This window comes from Sceloporus occidentalis, unplaced genomic scaffold (assembly GCF_023333645.1).
Source record: "Sceloporus occidentalis isolate IW3139 unplaced genomic scaffold, rSceOcc1.0.p SCAF_1, whole genome shotgun sequence".
Taxonomy (NCBI): domain Eukaryota; kingdom Metazoa; phylum Chordata; class Lepidosauria; order Squamata; family Phrynosomatidae; genus Sceloporus; species Sceloporus occidentalis.
Genome location: NW_028316981.1, coordinates 62,871,686 through 62,895,652, shown reverse-complemented (window position 1 = coordinate 62,895,652; position 23,967 = coordinate 62,871,686). Strand labels below are relative to the sequence as shown.

Genomic DNA, 23,967 nt, shown 5'->3' with positions numbered 1-23,967 from the left:
ATTGGGAGTGGAGCATTCATGTCAAGAAACACATGAGCAATGTAGATGTGGTTACCCTCAGACTGATTTTTGAATAGCCCTGAGTAGGAGCCCAATATAAGATGTATCAAAGAAAGGTAACTGGCAAATAAGTATTTGTGAACAATGCAATTATTGTTTCTATATACCTCTTTGACTTACAAATACAGAAAAGGAGTGATTCACTTTTTATATGTACATATATAAATAGCTTGATCATCTGCCAACTATTATTTCTTCAGAGATAACTTTTTAATCAAACAAAAATTAATTGGACAACTTCTGCATCCCCTTTAAATGTGTTGCATCCAGTGATAGCTGTTTGAGGAAAAGATTTGCAAGTCAGGGCATGGGGAATCTGATTCTTGCCAGTTGTCCCCTGGCCTCAATACCGCCTGTTTCCTACCACTGCCCCACCCCCCAAAAAACATCCTGAGGTTTGCAAGAATTTCTAGGAGCACAGCTTTGGAAGTTTTTATTAGATTGGAGGGATCTGCCAAAGTTGTATTGCCCCCCCTTTTTTGTATAAGCAAAACTACTCTCCCTTAGTACAAAGCCATAATTGGATACTTTTTGTTGTTAACCACCCTCAAGTCAATCTCAACCCATGGTGACCCTGCAAATGAGACATCCCCAAGACCCTCTGCCCTCCTCCTGCAGTCATACTTGTGATCTCTTTTAATAGACGCCATCTATCTGACATGCAGCCTTCCTATTTTCTACTTCTCTCCACCTTTCCTAGCATTGTTTTCTCTAATGAGTCCTCCCTCTTCATGATGTGTCTGAAGTATAACAGCCTAAATTTTGTCATGATTGTCTAGGCTGAATTTGTGTAGATTCTCTGTGGTCATTATCTTTGTTTGCTTTATTTTCAACTGCCTTTATGTATGCTTTATGTATACCTGCCTTTGCACTTTTCTCCTTGATTTTTCTTAGTAGTTATTCCAGGTCTGTGAGGTATTATGGTATCATCAGCATATCCTAAGATTGTTGATATTCCTTCCCCCATTTTCATTTTCCCTCCTCTGTGTCCAAGCCTGCTTTTCTTACAATATGTTCTGCATACAAGTTGAAGCGATCAGATCAAAGGATGCAACTTTGTCTGACCCCTTTGCCAATTGGGAACCAATCTGTTTCTCCATGTTCTGTTCTGCTGTGGCCGCTTGTCCTGAGTACAGATTCCTCATCAAGACTATCAGATGTGTTGGCACTCCTGTGTCTTTAAGGGTGTTCCATAGCCTTTCATGATCTATGCAGTCAAAGGCTTGCTATAGTCTATAAAGTACATGCTGATTTTCTTTTGAAATTCTTTGGTGTGCTCCATTAACCATCATATGTTTGCTGTGTAGTTTTCTAATGCCTTTTCCGTTCCTGAACCCTGCTGGGACCTCTGGGATTTCCCTCTCCATGTTTGATTGGAGTCCATGTTGCCAAATTTTGAGCATAATTATGCTTGTGTGGGAGATTAGTGCTATGGTCCTATAGTCCGAGTCTCCTTGTTTGTGGATGGGGATGTATATTTGTTTCCAATCTGTTGGCCACTGTTCTGTTTTCCATATCTATTGACACGTGTTAACTCTGTCAATATGGACTGCAACAGTTCCATTGGAATATCATCTGTTCCTGGTTATGTGTTTTTCGCCATTTATCTTATTGCACCTTCCATCTCGCTTTTTAGAATTTGGGGTTCATCTTCATATGGCTCTTCGTTCCATGTGTCCTTCATTTTGTCATCTCTTTTATATAACTGTCCTGTGTATTGCATCCAATATCTTTTTATTCCTTCCTGGTCTTGAATTATGTTATTTTTATTGTCATAGAGTGTCCTGGTCCTTGGTTTGAATTCTCTTTTGATTTCCCAAATCTTGTGGATCTTTTTGTTGTTGTCTTCTATTTCTCTGCATTGGCCGTTGTATTAATTTTCTTTATCTTTTCCCACTAGCAGTTGTACTGTTGCATCCATGGTTCTTAGTTTGTTCCTATCTCCGTTTTGTCTTACTTTTCTTTCCTTTATTGCTTGTAGTATTTTATCTGTCATCCATGGTTATTCTCTTTCTTTTTAGATGCTACCTACATTAATTATGGTGGCCACAAACTTTGTAGATGGCAAGCATCATTTTAAAATAGGCTATCTCTCTCACACACACACAACACTAATGCTTCTTCTACACGATGCCTACTGATATCTAAAAATAATGTGTTTTCTTAAAAAATATTTTCTCATTTGCAATTCCCATGTTCTGCCAGTGGGGGCAATGTGCTGTGGGGAGCATGGAAGAGGACATTTTATCATGTGGTGGGCCAGTTATTAAATACCCTCACCTTAAAGGTTGATTGGTACCAATTTTGGTGTCATTCCAGTGCCAAGTAAAAACATGTTTTTTTATTAAGGCTTTGGGGCCTAATCATCTCCACCCAAATTTGCAAATCTGCATTGTTTTGAATTGTTCTAACTATTTTAACTACTTTATATTGTCATTTTTAAGTTTGCCAAGTGTTTTGATATAGTTTTTGTGGGTATTTTGGGCTATGCGGCCATGATCTGAGTTTATTCCTGATGTTTCGCCAGCATCTGTGGCTGGCATCTTCAATGAATGGTGGCATGGAGGTGCATGGGGTATATATACTGTGTGAACCTTGGCTGAGAGGAAGTGATTTACATGTTAATCTGTGTGTTGGTCTGTGGGAGAACATGTCTACTTAATTAGTGATCCATTGTCTGCTGGGAAAGCCCCTGACCCTGGGTGATGTTCATTTGCATGTGCTGAGTCTTAATTTTGGTGTTTTTCAGGACTGGTAGCCAAACCTTGTTTACTTTCAGGGTTTCATCTTTCCTGTTGAAGTTGTCCAGGTGTTCGTGGATTTCAATGGCTTCCCTGATAGTTGTTGGCATGGTCCAGAATTTCATTTTTTTCAAATAGCATTTTAGGCCCAGGGTGGTTTATAACTACTATTATGAATTAGAGTTCTGTTACTGCTGATTTTTCTGGCTGACCCAGTCTGCAGTGTCTCTAGTGTTCTTTGATTTGTATTTCAACACTGCGTTTGGTAGTCATAGCTGCATGGTATGCGGTAGACTCCTGCGGCTGTGAGAAGGTCTTTCCTGGCCTTTGTTGAGAGCATTTCTTGGACTTTCTTGGTTGGTTTGTAGAGCATTTGGAGCTTGTGTTTTCTCACCAGTTTCCCTATTCTGTCTGTGACTCCTTTGATGTATGGTAAAAACATCAAGAATACACTCTTCCAAAACACAGCCTGACAGCCTGAAAAACCCACAAAAAACTATGGATGCTGGCCATAAAAGCCTTCGCCATCATATGTTTTGATATACGTTTAATCCATCTAAATTATTTTGTCATAAATTGTTTTAAATTAGTCACTGTTTTTTGTTGTTGTCCTGAAATGCCATGATATAGGGCAAGATAGAAATACTTCAGTAAACAAAAACAAATACGTTTATGTAAATATCATTGATACTTCAAGATCAGAGTATATTCCCAGGCTACTTAGCTTTCAGCTTCTTGGAGGTGGCATAGGGCTAGAGTCAGTTTGATTTTAAAAGACTACTTCAAGTAGTTCATTTATATCCCTCTTTCCTCTAAGTTTGGCTTTAAGGTTTAGGTAGCCTTGGACAAGCTCTTTCTAATATTTACCAGAATTTGATCAACTAATGATAGCAACAAATTTGGGATACTGGTGATAGCCTTCATGGTGAGTTGGGGATCCAAGAAGTTCCCTGTAACATCTTTCTCTTACAATTGCTTAATTTCTAACATATTATAGAACACTTACAGAATAAGCATCATAAGTTAATACAGGTGCTGTACAGAAGGGCGCTTTGCGCCGGCCTGCACACGTACTAGGGTTGCCTTGGGGCATCCTTTCCAGATGCCCTGCAACTCGTGTACGTTGTAATGGTGGCACCCATTCTACATGGGTGCCGCCATTATGACATCACGGCCACACCGCCTCCAAATGGGGCGGCACGGACGTGAGGTTTTGGCGCCGCGGAAGGGCGTCTGTGCCGCTCTTTCAGTGGTGCCGGAAGGAGCTCCAAAATGGAGCTTGTTTGTGTCACTGGCACAGCCTTTACACAGCTGCGCCAGCGACACAAAGGAGAAAAGGGTCGAGTGGCTCCTTTCTGCCTTTCCCCGCCACTGTTGGGGTGTTGTTGGGGCATGAAGCCCGAAAGTCACCCCTTTCCAGGCCGCAGGGAAGCGGCCTTTTGCTGCTTCCCCAAGGCCTGGAAAAGCGGCGGATCGGGGTCTCAGGGCTGCCGCTGTGGCAACTGAGGCCCCGATCCGCCATGGATAGGGGCGGGTGCAGGCTGCCCCAAAGGGGCAGTCTGTACACCGCTACAATCAGGCAAGACATTAGACCTTGCAGGCAACATGAACCTTAATAACTATCCCAGTATATTTAGACTGGGCCTGCGTCCCTCCTGATTTTACACTCACAACAATCCTATGACATACGTTACGCTGGAAAAGGGGATTTGCCCCAGTAAGACCAGTGAGATGTGCTGGACACTGCAATTCCCTAAAATGCTAAAAATTGGAAGAATCGACTTAATGCTCATAAAGTCCTACAATAGTAAGAGATGTTACTGCTAAGGAAAGGAGTCAAAACTTTTTCTGTCTCATGGCTGCACAGTGAGATTCCCAAACTAGTATCAGTCTTGCCTCTGAAAAGACTACTAGAGATAAGTAAAACATATTATAAAGTACTGTTCTATTCTTCACTGCTCCTGTCATCTATTTTATTTTATTCTGGTACAACAACAAAATTATCTTTTCAGATCCCATTTTATCTCACATTAAGATCAAATTAGGTTGCATGAGTGCAACATGGAGATAAGCAGCAATGTGTGGCCATTATGATGGTTAGAGCAGGAAAAACGTTAATTATATTTTCAAGTACTCTTGCCCTAATGCTCTAAGAAAGTATGAATCACTAACTACACTCATCTTCCTTCCTGGCCAGTAATCTGAGTAGGAGATGAGATTTTAAAGCATTACATGTTTCTTTTTACTCTTCTGGTCTCTGAGACATTTCAATACAGCTCTCACACTTCTGTTTTTCTAGCAAGTGGTTTTATTTTTTAACCTTGTAGCATTTTCTTAAAAAGTCAAAATTCTCAATTTCTTCGGAAGGATCCTGGGCTTTGGACTGCCCACTTCTACATTAAGAATGGTATTTAAATATTTGCATACATGTTTGTTTGACTTTGCAACCAGTCTTTATTACTGCTAAGGAATAGACAAATATCAGTTAATGTTTATTCATCAAAGTAAAATGCAATACCATTGATGTAGACATCAAATGTATACTTAAAAGTGTTAATACATATACTTAACTGAATAAAACATTGCATAACATGGCACTGAATGTATGGCAGTAAAATGTAGAAAACTGTGTGCTGATTCCAGCTCTTATTCTGCCAGCAGGGGCAGCCCTTGAATGGCATTCCACTCAGAATACACCCACAAGCAGAAGAAGAGGGGATCTTTATTGAAACCCCCACCCCACCCCCTTTACTGTTGCCACCTACTCCACTGTTCTGGAGCATCCCTGCAACTCTGCAGAACAAAGAGAGAGTGCAGAAAAGCAGAAAGGAATTGATCTACCCATGCCTGCAGCCACTCAGTCAGGAGCATCCTGCAGGCAAAATGAGCCCTTCTGCCCATGGGAAGCCTAGGCTAGATGCAATTTAGAGCTTATTAATGAGAAACTTTCAAAATAAACAAAAATATTTTACAACACAAGTCAAATACCAAAAGCCACAGTACAAACACAAAATGGCAACTTATTAAATATCAATGTATATACATATGTAGATACAATAACACAAATCTAGAGATACAAAATAAGATAGTAAACGAAAGGTAGCTTGGGGAGGGAGTCTGGAAGTCTATAGCTTAGCAATGTAAGCATCATAACAGTTTTTCTGATCCTTCTTTGGAGTATTTTCTTTGGTGTTCCAGGATTTGCTTGAAAACATTCTTCAGAATGTTGTAAACATATTTTCCACCTTCAGCATCACAGCTCATCTGTTAAAGTTGAAACCAAACTTAATTACCTTATTAAAAATGTGACACCTAAACTTTAAGCTTGCTACAAATACAGTGTGGCCAGATATAAAATATAAGATTACTTAGGGCAAACACATGTATCTGCTATTGCAAAATAATGAGAGAGTATAATTTTCCTATTATTTGAATAATTTCTATAATTTTTCTCTCTACAGTTTGATTTATAATGGCTATTAGATGAATTAAACAGAGCAGCAGGAACTAGATGTATAACACTGCTTCTGATTAAGCTGTTAAAGCAATTGTGAGGCATGACTCACATTTCCCTCTCTTCCAATTTCTTCACCTTTTCCACACTTCATGCTAACAGGAATACATATTATTTTTTTTCTGACAGCTAAATAAAAGCACAGTGGGATTTCAAGAGTGGAGCAGCTATTCTACATGGGCAAAAATACACTGAATATTACTGAATGTGAAAAATAGAGGGGGGGGTTAAATGCTATTTTGTAATACCTTGGATAAACTGATCAGCACAGTGCATAAAGGAATCACATTCTTTCATGGCAATGTTTAAATAACCCTTTGCAAGATGAAACACATGATGGGCTGTTTCTACACTGTAGAAATAATCCAGTTTGATGCCACTTTACCTGCCGTGGCTTAATGCTATGAAATCCTGGGATTTGTAGTTTGTTGTGGCACCAGAGCTCTCTGACAAAGAAGACTAAATATCTCACAACACTATAAATCCCAGAATTGAGCCACAGCAGTTAAAGTGTTGTTTGCCTGGATCATTTCTGCAGCGCAGATGCAGCAACAGGCAAATTTTTCCGTACCTCAAGTGATCTAAGAGAACAAACCCTTATATTCATGCTGCGAATATAAGCTGTTTGTGAGTTCTGCCAGAAGCATCATTGTCTAAACCAGCATATGCTCAACATAAAACTCGCCTATCTTCTTATGGCTAAGACTGGAGGTAGTCACTGAAAACATGCAATCAAATTAACACGGACCTTTACATATCTGAAGCTCTTAATTGTGGAATAGGGCTAGCCAGATTCAGTGCTTAAAAGGGGATTCATAACAAGCAACATTTACTGGCAAAGAAGCCTGATTACATAAGAAACTTTGTTGTATGTGCCTTCCAGTCAATTTCAATTTAAGGGAACCCTGTCATAAGGTTTTCACATTAAGATTTCTTCAGAGGATTTTGTCACTGCTTTCTTCTTAGGCTGAGGAATGATGACTTGCTCCAAGTCACCCAGTGAGTTTTTCTAGCTGAGTGGGAATTCAAATTCTGTTCTCCCAGAGTCTTGGTCCACTACTCAAACCACCATGTTGGCTACCAGACACTTACATATCCTTTACTTATAATTAATAGGGGAGAAAATTATTCCACGAAGGTGATGTGCATTGTGGCAGTATGCTCCCATTATCTAAACTCTGATTTAAGAAATTCTGAACATCTTCAGCTCCAGTATAGGAGATATGGCTGGCCATATTATCTTGTGTTCACTTCCATAGTAAACCTTCTCTATATCTAGATCTATCTAGCTTTGCCAAATCCTAGTTTGCAAAATGTTACATAAATCACAGGGATTCACCAAGGTCAAGATACCTTTTCACAAATGGATACCCCCATGTTATCAATCCCGAGCATATGATCACTTCTCTTTCTCTGAGAGAAATGTCAGTTTAAAATAGTCTAACCTTCAGCAGCTGATTCACACAATAAAAAGATTGCAATATCATATGCTACTTGCCTTTGTGAATGCTTTAACTGCTCGATCCAGGAGAAGCTCCTCCACATCCATTGGTATGGTCTGCAAACCCACCACACAGTTTAAGATACATAGTATAGTATGATATTTTCCCTGGTGAATCACAAAGCAGATTTTTTAAATTAGGAAATGTTTTAAGGGATTTATGTATATCAAAGGCATGAAGGCCACAATCCAATACCAAGTCATTTTAAGTCAGTGGATTAGATCCATACTTGAATTCAGTGGAGTTCCAATCAAGCTGGAAGAAGAGGTGTCTTGAAGAATCCCATGAACCTTCTGATTAGTATTGGAAATAGAGCTGGGGCATCAGAAAAAATTGCCAATCTGCCAATTTTCAATAGGAATCTTCCCTGGGATCCCATTTCCCTCTACTGGAGCTCTTTCACCTATGGAAGGGTAACTATGGACACAACTCAACATATTTAACTACACCTGGTGCTGCTGTGGCTTTAACCTATTTATAAGAATGCACTATCATCAGTATATATACAAGAACTATATACTGCTACCTGCCTAACTTTCCCGTTTTAAAACTTCAAATGAGTTTATATAACTTAAGGAGTTGGGTATGTTTAGCCTGGAGAAGAGAAGGTTAAGAGGCGATATGATAGCCCTGTTTAAATATTTGAAGGGATGTCATATTGAGGAGGGAGCAAGCTTGTCTTCTGCTGCTCCAGAGAACAGGACAGGAGCAACTCCAGGAAAAGAGATTCCACTTAAACATTAGGAAGAGCTGTTTCACAGTGGAACATAATCCCTCAGAGAGTGCTAGAGTCTCCTTTGGAGGTTTTTAAACAGAGGCTGGCCATCTGGGGTGCTCTGACTGAGAGTTCCTGCATGGCAGGAGGTTGGATTGGATGGCCCTTGTCGTCTCTTCCAACTCTATGATTCCTCCCACATAAGTGGGAGGAAAAATCACTTTTAATGCTGTCCCATTGTAGTTGTCACTTAACATACAGGGCAAGAGCTACTCCCTTGTTTTAATGGCTCCTAGATATGTAACTGAAAATTCGTTAACACTATAAAGACAATGTCATGAAATGTAGCATGTACCACAGTGCTCTCGTATCTATATCAGGAAAAAGACAAAGAAAATGTATTAGCAAAGGGAGAGAATAAACAGGGTTTAGATTAAGAGAAAGAAACAGCAAAGGAGGCAACACATCTCTCAAACAAAATGGAGAGAAATATTTCACATATAAAGAAAAAGCCAATTAGTTTATGAAAGACAGAAGGCTAATGTAAATAAATGAAACATGAACAAGAATATGTGGTAACTGAAACACAAAATATGAAATGGAAGGGCTCTTCATATATAGGTTAAATGAAAAAAAATGAGGTAACACATTAAGCTGGCTGCTTGTGCTTCCTACTGTGCATGCGCAGATCATAAAGACAGACAAGTTCTGCTCTACTTCAGTCTTTAAAAGTCAATGTGCCAGGGAATTAAAAGTATGCCTGTTTGCCCAATTCATTCTTCAAGTTGTATGTGTTGCATTTGTACAACAAAATGTTGCTCCTCTACTATAACAATATACATGGATGCAGAAATGCAAGAACAAAACACACATATCTTCATACATGCAAGAAGGATAAAATAGCAAATAGAATAAAATGCCAGGGACAAAAACTGTGCAAGACTTACCTTTTCTAGCAATTTAAGTGCTTCTTGTGAGTCTACATTATTTTTTGCTAATACATCAACATCGTGCTTGTTTAGGAGAGGTTCTTTAAGTTGCTCAATCCATGACCACATCAAACCACTGAGGATGAAAGGATCTCTCTCAGTACATATTTTATCCCAGGCTCCATTCTGAGAATTTAGTTCTTTCTGACAGAAAAAAAGAAACCTAAGTCAGTTCTCTATAAATTGTCTTTGGCTTAGTAATGTTAAGACAGACCACTATATTACTTTGGCAAAAAAAGAGGCCCCTTTCAGTTTTATCTTTCATGAGATCATAATCACACTGAAAAAGACAGTGAACTTTATTAAGAGCACAGATCTATCATAACACAACCAAAATATAGCAATAAAAGCTATCTCAGAAGTAAAAAGAAAATCCTATATATGTGTGTGTGCACGCACGCATGCACGCACACACATGTCAGTTTAATGGCTAAAGTCTTCTAAATCAATACCACACAGTATTCACTAGAATTAGGATGAACAATGATGGAGTTCGACCAGCTTGCTCCTGATGGACAATGCTGACATACAGAATTGTGCAACCTTAAGAACAGATTCTTTAGAGGAATATGAAAGGTTTGCCTGGAAATGTTTTCAAAACTGGATCTATAAACATAAAATTGACATCCTTATAATACAAACAGTATACCAGAACATGGTGAACTATTTCAACAATGCCTGATTGGCAAGGACAGTTATGCTATACATAAGGGATTTTTAAGTATCTTTCTTCCAGTAAAGATGTTGGCAAAATGATGAAACAGACCTAAGTAAATGCTCTGTGGTATCTGGAATCTCCAAAGCATTAAAGCAATCTAAGTTTATGCTATGATTATCTGCTGCAGGATAACAGTGAACCCTTGCTCTGTCTTCCTGCAGGGCTGTGCTCTAGGAAATTATTCCCTTGTCCCTGGGAAATCCCAAACAGAAGAAGAGAGCAGAGACATACCTGTTGTCCTGTACTCTCCATGCCCCTACCTCCTGTCATCTATACATGGGAAGGGGAAATTGTGAAGTCCTTGGTAATTTAGAGGCTTATGCAATCAGAATTATAAATTACAGGAGAGCCCATAGGACAGTAGGCCACTGTCAGAACAGAATTTGGAGAAACAGAGTGGTTCCCAATAGCTAAAGGGGTCAGGCAAAGCTGCATCCTATTACCTTATTTGTTTAATTTATATGCTGGAAACATCATAAGATGAATTTGAATCAGAAAAAGGAGGCGTTAAGATAGGAGGAAGCAACATTAACAACCTAAGATATGCAGATGACACAATACTATTAGCAGAAGACATAAAGGAACTGGAACAGTTAATAAGGAAGTTCAAAGATGAAAGTGTGAAGGCATCTCTGATGTTGAACACAAAGAAAACAAAAATAACGACCACAGAAGGAATACACACATTCAATTGAGACAACTAGGAAATTGAAATAGTTAAATAATTCCCATATCTAGAATCAAATACTGACCAGAATGGAGAATGTAGTCAAGAAATAAGAAGAAAAGGAATAGAAAGGGCAGCTATGAAAGAACTGGAAAAGATACTGAAAAGCAAAGACATACAACTTAGCAGTAAAGCCAGAATCGTTCAGGCCATTGAATTCCCAATTACCATGTATGGATGCAAGAGCTGGACAGGGTAGGAAGCAGACAGAAAGAAAATCAGCTCCTTCGAAATGTGGTGATGCAGAAGAGTACTTAGGATACCATGGAGAGCCAAGAGGACAAACAAATGGGCTCCTGAACAGTTTGGAAGCTAAGATGATCATGTTGAGACTACCATATTTTGGCTCCATAATGAGAAGGCACAGATCACTAGAAAAAACAATAATGCTAGGAAAGGTAGAGGGTAGAAGAGCAGAAGATGACAGACCAGAAAGATAGACTTGATCAAGGGGTTATAGGCAAGGCTTGCAGGATTTTGGCAAGGAATTGGAGGACAGGGACTCTTGGAGATGTCTCATCTACAGGATCGCCATGAGTCAAGGTTAACTTGAGGGCAGCAAACAAAAAATGTGTGTAAAACAGGTTCTCCCATTTCTAGATATTACACACACACACACACACACACACACTGGGGAAAGTGGAAACACACTGGGAATGTGAGAGAGGGGTCTCCATCATTTTTAGCCACATTATTATGATCACAAGGAGGATAATGCTTGGAAGAGAGACTCTTCCCAAATTGGTGGCTACCAAGAGAAAGGGGATAAAGGAACAGAAACCATATGTTGAGAGAATCAATAGACATGGAATTCTTAATCCTTATCAACAGATTCCACTCAGAAAATACTCCCTCAACAAGGGAGATTTTCTAATTTCTGGGCCCTGATGGGCAGCAAAGAAATTAAACATGTCTGTGTTCAGGACAGTTCTAAGATTTGAGAGCCCTTCAGCCAATGAATTCTTAGGAGACCCTATTAACCTGAAGGGTAAGGCACTTGGGCAAGAATTCAACCACACAGCCTCTGGCTGCCTAAGGTGCTTCATGCAAAGTGGGAGGGCTATCTGGGCAGTCAGCCAATGGCACTCTGCCATCCAGAGTATGCCTTGGATTTTTGCATGAGAGAACTGGCAAGTACAAAACAGTTAATTTCCACCCTTTCCAAATTAATGCTCCCTTATACATGCTCCACTCTCACTTTAATATTTCAGGCAAATGTAAAATTAGGGATCTTGCCATGTGTAATTCTGCTCTTGGATTGAGCTGTATTAATTTTTTCAATGTTCCTGTTGAGAATGTTATGCCAATTTTAGTGTTAGGCTACAGGAGGGCCTGAAACACTTTTCATGAACCTCGTGGATGCATAGTTTATATCCATAAAGAATAGTAAAAAAAGATTATAATTGCTTGTGTCAGGCCTATGTGCTTATTGATAAACAGAAGGAAGCTTCTAGACCATGGGTTGAAATAAGCCAATGTTGTCCAAGGCCCAGTACAGATGGGCCTATGGAGCGCCCTCATCACGTGCTAGGGGTTGGCCAAGGGTGCTCCGACCACACATGCCTCAACCCTAGCACGTGACAAGGGCATCAAAATGGCGGCGCCCTGTAGAGATGGGTGACGCCATCGTTACATAAGTGCCGTGCGGCATCCGCATGGCACTGCGTGGCACTTACGTAATGAGTACGCCAGTGGCTCACTTGTTACGCCGCTACTGTGGCAGAAAAAAACCCTGCTTTTTGCGGGTTCTTTTTCCGCTGGTGGGAAACCACGCGGTTTGTCCGCTGCATTTTCCACCATCAGAAAACTAGGCACCGGCAGACCGCCCTCTTGGGGTGGTCTGTACTGGGCCCATATTATCTTTTCTAAGATTGGAAGAACCATCAAAGGGGAAGCTATAGCAGGTTAATGAAATATTCACTGCTGCTACTAAAAGTGACATAATAGTGTATACTCATATTTTATAGGTCCAAGATTAGAACTTATTTGCACAGCCAGTACTCTTGCATGTCATAACCATATGGAAAACATACAACATGGATAGTGGACTTAGCTTCTTGTTACTGAAGTCTTTGAACATGGCACAGTAATCACTCCTGTGTCCAGTCTTCTCCCTATCTATTTTTCTAATTTATAGCACACTTGTAGAGTCAGTAGAATCAACAGACATGGAATACTATGGGAGAAATGCCTCTTTTTACCTCAGTATCCAAAAGAATACCTGACACACCCTGAAAGTAAAGTTGGCATAGGCATTTTAATTTCCCAGAAGTTTTTACTTTAAGTACATGAAGTTAATGAAAATACCTGCCATATTTCCACTTTTTGCTTCACTATTTCGGCTTCCATAAATTCATTTATATCTGCAAGGGCTTTGGCTGCCAAAGCTCGTCGTCCATCCGGAGTCAGTTCTGACTGCACAATAATATGGGGGATTTCAGAGGGCTCTCTATTATTATGGATGTCATGCTCTGCTTTAGAGGAATCAGAGTCCTCAGAGGACCACATTCTTTTACTATAAAAATCAGTTGTTCTTGAACAATTATAGTTTAATGCTTTTAGTTCATCCTCATCCTCTTCTTCCTCCTTTTCTTCATTCTGAAGACATGCAAGGCCTGAAGAATAGGTTTTACTACGCTGAACTTCTTTGGGAAATCTGACTTTATGGCAAGCTGAAGAATTACGTTTTCTATCTAGATTAAATTTACCCTGACTTGAGAAAGTAAAGGTGCTACGAATTAAGAGTTCTTGGTTTAACTCAACCGCATTAGCCTGATTGTTGTCATCACTGTTCTGCAGGTTTTCCTTGTTGCGGTGTGGCACTTGTACAGGCACTGACCAGGGGGTCTCTCCTTGCTCAGAGACAAACACAGCTCTTCTTAAATCTGAGTCACTGTAGCTCATGCGCCTTTGTGAATGTCTAAGAGGCTGAAGATAATCAACGTTCCTCCTCCTCCAAAGAGAATCACATTCATGGTCATTGGTATTGAGAGGATTTGATCCTGAGAGGGAGAATGGCTCTGAAGCACTACTGTCTTGCCTAATTAACTCTTTTTCAAGCTGTGCAGAAGATAATTGTGAAACAGTCTCCTCAATTTCAGCTGAGAGATCTGGTAGATCTACTAGTTCCTGTTCTATCATCTGTCGGTTTTCAGCCAAATCCAAGAGGAGTTTGCAAACCAGATGAATAAGCTTTGGCACATGTTTGAGATTTCTGCTTTCATAACCATGGAGTAAATGCCGCTGCCGGATCAGGTACTGGGAAAGAGTCACTGCATGTACTTTGGGTTCACAGGATGCAAACACATTTCTTAGTGGAATTAAAAACTGTGAAAACTCCCTTACACATAGCAACTGCCCCCTAGTTTGAATAGAATTAGGCCTTTTTGCCCTGACAAAAAGAATTGCTTGGTCTGCAGTCATTCTCGTTGCAAAAACTAAGTAACAAGCTATTAAAACTCCTGAAAAGTAAAAGAAAAAAATGGATGAACTCGTTAAGAGAAAACGAAACGAAAACAATGGTAAATCTTCTCTCTCTCTTTATTTCTAATCACAGCCAAAATCATAAACTGAGGAAATCTGTATCAGATTGTGTAATCATTATGTAATTATGTAAACTGTATAAGATTACCGTATGTAATCATATTTTAATACAAATATTTATTTATACAAAGATTAATTAATTTTTTTCCATAAAAACATGGCCACAGTAACTTTAAGAGCAAAATAATTTTAATTTTAAAATAACAGTATTCAAAAGCCAGAACAAAGTTGTTTTAAGGAGGCAACAACAGCAAAAGGGTTTTTTTTAAAGAAAAAATAAAATGAGAAAATATTTTGAAGCAATTAGATTATTACTTGCTCAAGAAATGACATCACTGTAGAAACATGGTGATCTTTTCTCATAGTGCCAAACAATAGTAATGAACCAAAAGATATAAAAATGGTAACAGTGATATCAACAGAGAGGTGGGGAGAGTCACACTTATGTTTATCATTTTTTTAAAAAAGTTAGATGAATGCTCCCATGCCTTAAGTAATACTTTTGGAAACAACTGCACCTCTACAGGTGTTCTGGGTTTTTTTGTTGTTTATTTAAATATGTGCATGGGAAGCAGAGCAGAATTGAAAAGGAATACAAGATTTGGTAATTCGACAAGTATCTCTAGCTATATTTTCTGTTCCCCCCCAAGACATTTTTCACTTTACAAAAGCTCTCATACCAAGTCCTCAACCTGCTAACTAAACTCAAAGAACATTTTGGGAGTTGTGTGGCACATGAAAAGAACATTGGAAAATAAATGTAGGCATGCAGAGAGCCAGTATGGTGCAGTAGTTTGAGCGTTGGACTATGACTAGAGATAAGGGTTCAATTCCCTTCTCAAGCATAAAAATTCACTGGGTGTCCTTGGGTAAGTCAACTCTCTCAGCTTCAAAGAATGGCAATGACAAACCCCCTCTGAATAAACATGCCAAGAAAATCCTTTGATAGGTTTGTGTTAGTGTCACCATAAGTCAAAAATGACTTGGAAGCACACTGCAAAAACACGCATGCAGCAGTTAACAATGAGTGTTTTGTGCTTGCTTTGTATCAGAATACACATTACACATATGCATCATACATATGAATCAAACAATCTAATACAATTCATAGACTGTGTGGACAATTTTGCATTGCAGAGAAAAAGATTCTCATTGATCTTGAAACTGAGTATTTTTACCTGTTCTGCCTAGTCCTGCATGACAATGAATAGCTACTCTCCCTTCCTGTAAGGCAAAAGTCATCACTTTTACCATATCAAGGATAGTAGTGAGAGAAGCCACTCCATAGTCCTTCCATCCAAAGTTATAAAAGTAAACTAAAAAAAAAAAAGAACAATAGCATTATCATTATTGGAAGATCCTAGATAATGTCATGTATTCATATAACAAAAATATTTTGTTATATTACAAAAATAAGATTTGTAATAAAAAGAAATCTGATCAGATTTAAGAACAAGAGTTTTGTTTCCCGTGTTTCAGAATTTCTTTGTGTGAACTCTAAAATGCCACATGTAAATTAGACAAGATATTTCCCATAAATCCTGATATACAAGACCTATGACAAAACAAAGTGAGTTTTTCTGTGTGTGCATGTGTTTGTGCACACATGGACACACATGTGTGCACCCCCAACACACACATACAAAACACTTAGGAACAATGTAACCTTCTGTCTAAGAAATAACATCTCTAATTCAATGGCATCTTTCTCAAACAATAGATAGTCTCACCAAAATAAAATAATAAATAAAAGTGGATATTTGTTTGTGGGGCTTGGGAGGAAGCAAAAGGCAATGAAATCTACATACATTTATTTGTACTATCTTATCAGCATGTCAACATTTTACATGAATATTGCTATGACAGTTCCAGAGTTACTATCAAATATTGCTACTCATTTACAGCAATCAGTTTCACTGAAGTTTATAACATTTACTACCATGTTTCCACACAAAACCTGTACATGCTTTAATTCTCATTAGCTACAAGTTGTTTCCTTTAGCAAACACTGCTGAACTAGCTGCTTTTAACCTAGGATGTAGGTGGCAGAAACAGCCTGCAGCACCATGCTTTATAATTACAAGCAACAACAGCAGGAACAAACTTACTTCCCGCCTCCATGAAAGCCTCAGGAAGGTAGGTGAAACCGCTTTCTTGTTCTAGTGGATTCCCACAGCTAGCATGTTCCCCAGGACGCTGGAGGTTAATTACTGTTTTTATGCCACATCTTAGGCAAAGGGAAAAAAAGGAGCTTTACTGAACTATGCATGCATTCATAGTCACCCTCCACCTCACTGTTCCCTCTTAACTCCAAATAAAATGTTACAAACAATCCAGACAAAAGCAGGAAAGGAACAAAAGACTAGCTTTGCAGCCATTAAAAAACTATAGTAATTTATTAACAATATAGTCATTTTACCTTTGGAACTGCTCAATAATATTATACTTTTCAATAAGTTCTGTTGAGGGTCGAGACATGGCTAATATGTTATCTGTAATCCTGAGAGGTTGGGGTAAGAAGAAGTGAAAAGTTAGGGGTTAAAATATTTTATAGTTGGTTTTCATAAATAATTTTCTAGCTAATGAACCATGACAATTTAAATAACTATGTGCTTTCAAAACCATTAAATTCCTTTTATTCCTATGCAACTGGAACACTTTACATAACAAAATGCCATTAGGGTGCCAAGAGCTTGTGATATTTAGAATGTGCGTAACACAGGATATGCATACACTTCTATATCTATCATACAAAATAAATATACATTCCATTAAAGTGTTCTTTTAACAGCTTTATAAAATGGCTTATACCATTTAGGCTTTTGGTTGGATGTTTCTATAAGTAAAGCCATGTACTACTGAACTGTAGCCAGTAGGATGGATCCAGCCTGAGTTTTCTGAAAGTAAGTTCCTCTGAAATCAATGAGACAAGTTAATTGAGACTGAAATCCTATTGAAATATGTGGGACTCAGTCTAGATCCAACAAACAATGTTTTGCATTTTAAGTATGAACCCATGACCTAGAACCTTCCACATTACATTTATATAGTTCATGGATACTGCTACTTGTTATTCACACTACATTTAGCTGTTCTGCATGTATGAAAAATACTGAACCTAAACCTGTATGAAATTGGTTATTCCCCCCTGAAAGTAAGGCCTAAATACCTAAAGGCACAAGATCCTATCTGATCTTGGAAGCTAAGCAAGGTCAGCCTCCAATTAGTACTTGGGTGGGAGACCACCAGGAAATACCAGATGCTGTAAGGCTATATTTCAGAGGAAGGAACTAGCAAAACCACCTCTGAGTAGTCCTTGCTTAAAAATACCTTACAATATTCATGGGCTCACCATATGTCAACAGGCAACTTGAAGGCACATACACACATACAATCTGACCTAAAGCTTATTTACTGAGTAGTAGTTTGGATTTCTGCCTGGGCAGCTGTATCAAGGAGGGTGGGAAGACCCAGTGTTTCGTGTGGGCTACTCCTCCTATCTATCCAGAGAATTAATCCCAGGTGCAAAACAGTACAGCTTTAGATATCTAAATGCATTTTTAAAAAGAAGTCTAGAAGAAGCAAATACCAGGAAGAATAAAGCCCTTTAATAGCCTGTTCCTGGTCACTCCACCGAGCTGGGTTTTCATATTTGCAAGCCCGTCCACCGCATGCCATGGAACACTGCATAGGACCAGGAATGACATGGCGAAGACGCTCTCCAACTTTTGTGTATTTTGCCGTAGGACGCCTAGACCTTCCTGCAACACATAATTCAAAAGAAAACGATATGTGCAAAACAATTATTGGCAATCTTTTTAAAAAATCACCAAGATCATCAGAACAAAAATTGTTTTCTGTAGCATCTCTCTAATAAAATAAATGTCATAGTCAAATACTGGATCCTTTTTCTTCACATAGTGACAGTCACAAAGGTACCCAACAGAAATGCTTGAAAAATATTACATTGAACTTTTATTATGACATAAAGTGAAACACCAAAACTCAAACATTCACCTTTGCTTAGTTATAACAAAAAGACAATAGATACATTCACACAGAACAACAAAAGTCCAAATATGAGTCATATAAAGGAAATTGCCAATACTTTACTTTTTCTGTCATGGAAAGCAGCATTTAACTCCTCTGGGTTTACAGAGGAAACAGCCACCATAACTCTGTGGGTAGAAGTTGAGAGGACCTCTACAACTGAGCTTCGTCGCCTCTGAAGTATGCGGAGAAGAGGATCAGAGGAAGAATGTCTCCGGCCCTGAAAAAAGTTGCTGAAAATATTTACTGCCAAGCGCTTCCTGGGTGAACCTTGCATGATCACCCACTACTTGCAGCAGCTTAGATATGCGGTGGGATGTCAAACTGAATGAGGCATCTGACTTGCTCAGTACTGAACTTACAAAAGAGACATGCATCCTTCTGTATGATCTAATGGCTGTTCACGATAGGCTGCCCTATCTCTATGGAAACCAACAATGAACTCACTGGTGGCAGCGAAATTCTATATACATTGATTCTGTGTGGGACAAACTGTTCCACACAGGATTAGAATCACTTGAAGCAGATAATTCCCAAATGAATCAGGAATTCCGAAATAGTTTCAATATAATTTCATATGAAAAAACAGGTTTTATGGAATCCAAAGCAATGACTTTAACATCTTGAACCAGAGGCAGTTCCTTTAAAGCACACTCTGAAACTAATGCCATAAAAAACCTCTCAACCAAGGTGCCAAGAGGGACAATAAAATCTACTGCAGGACTGTAAAGAAGAAAATCAGAAATATACAGAAGTTTTAAAATGGTAAAAAGGGAAAATAATTTTTTCTATGGAAAATGATGTCACAGTCTCATTTTCTAAACAGGGTAAGCTATCATGCAGTTTGTGTTTCATACTAGCATAAAAAGGCTTTTTAAAGTAGAAAAGTTTTCAGTCAGTCATTCACTTCCATGATATCAACAGCAACAAATGGCACAATTCTTCTGTAAAAATCTTATCCTATGCCTTGATGAAAGCTATTAAGAAAATGTATAGCTATGACTTCAAAAGTGGAACAGAAAGATGCAGTGGTGTGGAAATTAGTCCTCATTTGAACAGAAAAACAAAGGGAACTCTTATTACCATAAGAATAATTCAGTAATCCAAACAGGGATTTACATATCTGTTTACTTCATCTCCACAGTGACTTCTACATTCTGTAGTCCCAGCAAGCAAACAAAAACACATGAAAAAACTCTGCTGTTAGACCAGAGCTACCAAACAAAATTATTGATATGTCTACTGTCAAAGTAGATATATTTGTAACAAAATTTGAAACAGCTTCTTCCTTTAACTTTCAGGGCAGGCATAATTACTTTCAACCCCACTCTGGAATGGTTGCAATTCAGGAAAGCTTGGTGCAGGTATTAGACAGGGTGAAGCAAAAATTGTTCTGTTACATTTCAATATAGAGTACTATTAAAGGAGAGGATATGGTCAAGCTTATTATTTACAGTTTGATTACCTTTTGGATTTTGTGTAACAAGCACCAAAATGTCTTTGTTCATGTGTACACACAAGGTTCGAGAAGGCTTAGAACAAGGTAAGTTGTAGTTTTACTGATAGTCAAACAATGTTTATTTTATTCCACTACATTACAAATTCAACGGGAAGATTACCACATCCATCTTAATGTATACCATAACTGTATAGCTTGCAACACCATTAAGAGTGCAGTATCTGTATCTACAGTCATTCAATTGTTGCCTAAGCTGCAAGGGGTCCAAACAAGGGGCCCACTTATTATATTCAATGGGGAAATTACTTTAGCTCAACTGGGAGCAGGAAGAGGGCTAGGGTATCAATAACTGAGATCTTATACCAGGGGTCGGCAACCCCCGGCCTGCGGGCCGGATGCGGCCCACAGAGGCGGCAGGACCGTCCCCAGCCCGGTCCTGCCGCCGCCTCCTCCTCCTCTGCCCCAGGCCGCACGGCCCTCCTCCTCTTCCACCGCGTGGAGGAGGAAGAGGAGGGCCGCGCGGCCTGGGGAAGAGGAGGCAAAGGGGGAAGCCCCACGCCGCCCTCCCCACACAGGCCCGCGCCGCCCATGCCACCTCCCCACGCGGGCCCACGCCACCCTCCCCGCCTCCCTGCACGGGCTCGTGCCGCCCTCCCCACCTCCCTGCGCAGGCCCGCGCCGCCCACCTCCTTCTCCTCTGCCTCCTCCGCCCCGCCCCCAGGCTGCGCGACGCATGGAGGAGGGGGGAGGAGGAGGAGGAAGAGGAGTAGGGAAGAGAAGAAGGAAGAGGAGGGGGGAGGAGGAAAAGAGGAGGAGAAGGAAGAGGAGGAGGGGGGAGCAGAAGGGGGAGGAGGTGGAGGAAGAGGAGGAGGGGGAAGAGAAGAAGGAAGAGGAGGAAGAGGAGAAGGAAGAGGAGGAGGGGGGAGCAGAAGAAGGAGGAGGAGGAAGAGGAGGAAGGAAGAGGTGGTGAGTGGCCAGAGGCCTCAAGGTTTTTTAAATTTTTATTTTGGGTGCTTTTAATGCTAACAAGTCTCCCTTGCTTTGACAGTGATAGTGTGATGATGATGATGATGATGATGATGATGATATGAATCAGCTTGAGAGGCATGCAGGCACTGTTTCTTAAGCCGAGAGAGTGTCACCTTCCAAAGTGTGTTTTGGGTGCTTTTAATGCTAACAAGTCTCCCTTGCTTTGACAGTGATAGTGTGGTGATGGTGATGATGATGATGATGATGATACGAGTCAGCTTGAGAGGCATGCAGGCACTGTTTCTTAAGCCGAGAGAGTGTCACCTTCCAAAGTATGTTTTGGGTGCTTTTAATGCTAACAAGTCTCCCTTGTTTTGACAGTGATAGTGTGATGATGATGATGATGATGATGATGATGATGATGATACGAGTCAGCTTGAGATGCATGCAGGAACTGTTTCTTAAGCCAAGAGAGTGTCACCTTCCAAAGTGTGTTTTGGGTGCTTTTAATGCTAACACGTCTCCCTTGTTTTGACAGTGATAGTGTGATGGTGATGATGATGATGATATGAGTCAGCTTGAGAGGCATGGACGCACTGTTTCAGAAGCCAAGAGAGTGTGACTTTCCAAAGTGCCTTTTCTGTGTGTTTTTGGTTCTTTAATGGTGATACTGATATCAGAAAGCCTCTGAGGCAAGGCCAATGTAAATTGCTGTGATTTTTACAAACTCATGTGCAGTGAAGAAAAACCAAAGTCCCTTGATCAAGTACACACTTCTGAGAAGTACACTTGGTGCAAGAATGGTGAAACCACCTTGACATGTTCAATATGCATAGCCATGTTAAACCATGCTAAGTGTTAAACCCAAGGGGTTTGGTTATGGAATAAGCCTCTGAAATATGCAAGAGGCCACGTTAAGTAAAGCCATGTGAAATGCACAAATGTGCTGTTGTGTGTGTTTTGGAATGCAGGTTGGGGGTGTTTGGCCAGAAAGGGACCAAGGAGGAGAGGGCGGGCACATGCCTCCTCCTCCCCGCAGGGCTTTGGAGGAAGCTCCGCCCCTGGCGTGGGGCTCCGCCCCAGAGGGTGGAAGCTCCACCCCCGGTGTGTGGCCCACCCCCAGAGGGTGGAAGCTCCACCACCCCCGGCTTTGGCCCCCCCCCCCGAGTTGTCTGAGGGACAGCAACCTGGCCCCCGGCTCAAAAAGGTTGCCTACCCCTGCTCTAAATCAAGGGTAAGTAAAGCATGGCAACTTCCACACACACCACTGCAGCCCTTCAAATCTTACAGCCTCCTTATTTATTTATTTTCTTGGTAGTTGTTTAATTTGTGATTCAAAAACTCATTTACACTCAAGGACATACCAGGGGTCAATTTCACCATATCTTTTGACCAAGGAAGGTATTTTTGATCACTGCCTGGCTGAAAAAAAATCCTTGCCCTGAACTGTGAAAACAGGTAAACACAGGCCAGATGCCCAAAAACATAGTGACATTTCTCCTGTGTTTGTGGGGGTGGGGTGGGGTGAGGGTCAGAGAAAAACATTTTTTTACATCGCAAAAAAGTATGGGGGGCATGGCACAGAACTGCAATCCTCCCAAGTTGGCAAGGGACATGTGAAGACCCCAGACCTGGGGCTATAAATGTCATATTGTGGTGGGCCCTCTTTCTCTCTGTACTTAATAGGACACACCTGTTTGATCAAGCCACAGCCTGCAATGACACCCAGCCTGCAAACCATTAATTTATTGTTTGAGATACCTTTCAAATCAGGATTATTTCTTTAAGCAAGTGAGATAGGATAGTATTATCTCCAGTCCTCTAGATTATTTCTTTAAGCAAGTGAGATAGGATAGTATTATCACCAGTCCTCTAGATCAGTGGTTCTCTAATGGGATGGGACTGGGGTCTGAGAGTTGCTCGAGGTTGGGGGGGGGGGAGACTTGGAGGCTCTGATCCCTCCTACTCCTCCTAAACCTTTTTATGTGTAAAATTCATACATCCGTTAAGTTAAATATTGAATTTGCTTAAAGAAAACTGTTTTAATTTGAACAATGTTATTTCCTTTTGTACACTGATTTTTCATGACTAAAGTAGACAAGTTCAAGGTAAAATCTTATGATGTCTATTCAGGATTAATATGTATTAAGTTCAACAGAACTTTCTCCCAGGCTCAGTTGTAATGGACTGGAGCCTAGAACACTCAAATTTCAGCACAAGTAAAGTGTAAGATACTCTTCCAGGAGCATACTTTCATTCATATCAAAAGAAGACTGCATTTTCTAAGATACTACAAGGTAGTAGAAAGATGAATTTAGGCCATGAGCAGACGGGGCAAAAGGAGTGGGAGAGGTCGCTCCTGCCCCAATCACTCTCCATTCAGGACCATGGCGATCAGGCCCGCTAAAGCCGCCTGCTGCCAGTCCGCAACATACCACTGGCAAGGAGCGGCTTTTTACACTCCTTTTTGCACCAGGTTTGGGTTGCTTTAGCCGGCCACAACATGACTTCAGCCCGATCCGGGGACATGCGTCATCTCAATTCAATGCTCCTGGCCTGTCTGTTTCAAGCCATAGATAAGGGAGACCCAAAATCACACTTCAGCTTGCAAGCCACCTTTAATTTCTTCATTTCTCATTTATAAAATTGGAGTAATAGTTTGTTTCACATCACTGCAATAACTAGAATAAAAGAAAAGCAATTCACTTTTCTGTACTTTTTTAAAGTGGTTACTGTTGCCTTGAAAAATGTGTAGCATCTTCAAATCCTCAAAATGTAGTAAGACCTTAGGTTTCTTTAAAAAAATTCTGTAGCACTATTTCAAGCACTAGCACTATTTCAAATTTTCATTTAACAGATATAGTATTTAAAAGCAATTACCTGAACTCATGGCTGAAAGATATGCACTGCTCGTTACCAGAGAACAATAAGGTAATTCATTTTGCAGTAGGACTCCTGCAGCCATTGCAGTACCTGTTGA

General features: G+C 40.1%; 1 protein-coding gene across 5 annotated transcripts in view; it reads right to left on the bottom strand.

The window, feature by feature from the left end:
* Positions 1-5,106: 5,106 nt before the first annotated feature.
* LOC149321483 (protein tyrosine phosphatase domain-containing protein 1-like) overlaps positions 5,107-23,967 on the bottom strand; it is a 36,236-nt gene continuing 17,375 nt past the window's right edge. For 2 of the 5 annotated variants that reach the window (XM_089523039.1, XM_089523033.1), the window contains exons 2-10: positions 23,868-23,960; positions 18,099-18,270; positions 16,929-17,009; positions 16,618-16,736; positions 15,688-15,825; positions 13,274-14,427; positions 9,480-9,665; positions 7,814-7,924; positions 5,108-6,065 (exon numbers count right to left, since the gene is read on the bottom strand). In XM_089523039.1, the coding sequence (XP_089379165.1) occupies positions 5,949-6,065; positions 7,814-7,924; positions 9,480-9,665; positions 13,274-14,427; positions 15,688-15,825; positions 16,618-16,736; positions 16,929-17,009; positions 18,099-18,270; positions 23,868-23,960 (2,171 nt within the window). In that variant the 3' untranslated portion in view covers positions 5,108-5,948. Of the gene's footprint in view, positions 6,066-7,813; positions 7,925-9,479; positions 9,666-13,273; positions 14,428-15,687; positions 15,826-16,617; positions 16,737-16,928; positions 17,010-18,098; positions 18,271-18,622; positions 18,852-23,867; positions 23,961-23,967 lie in introns of those variants that run through there. The other 3 variants (XM_089523052.1, XM_089523042.1, XM_089523044.1) reach the window with 3 other exon arrangements.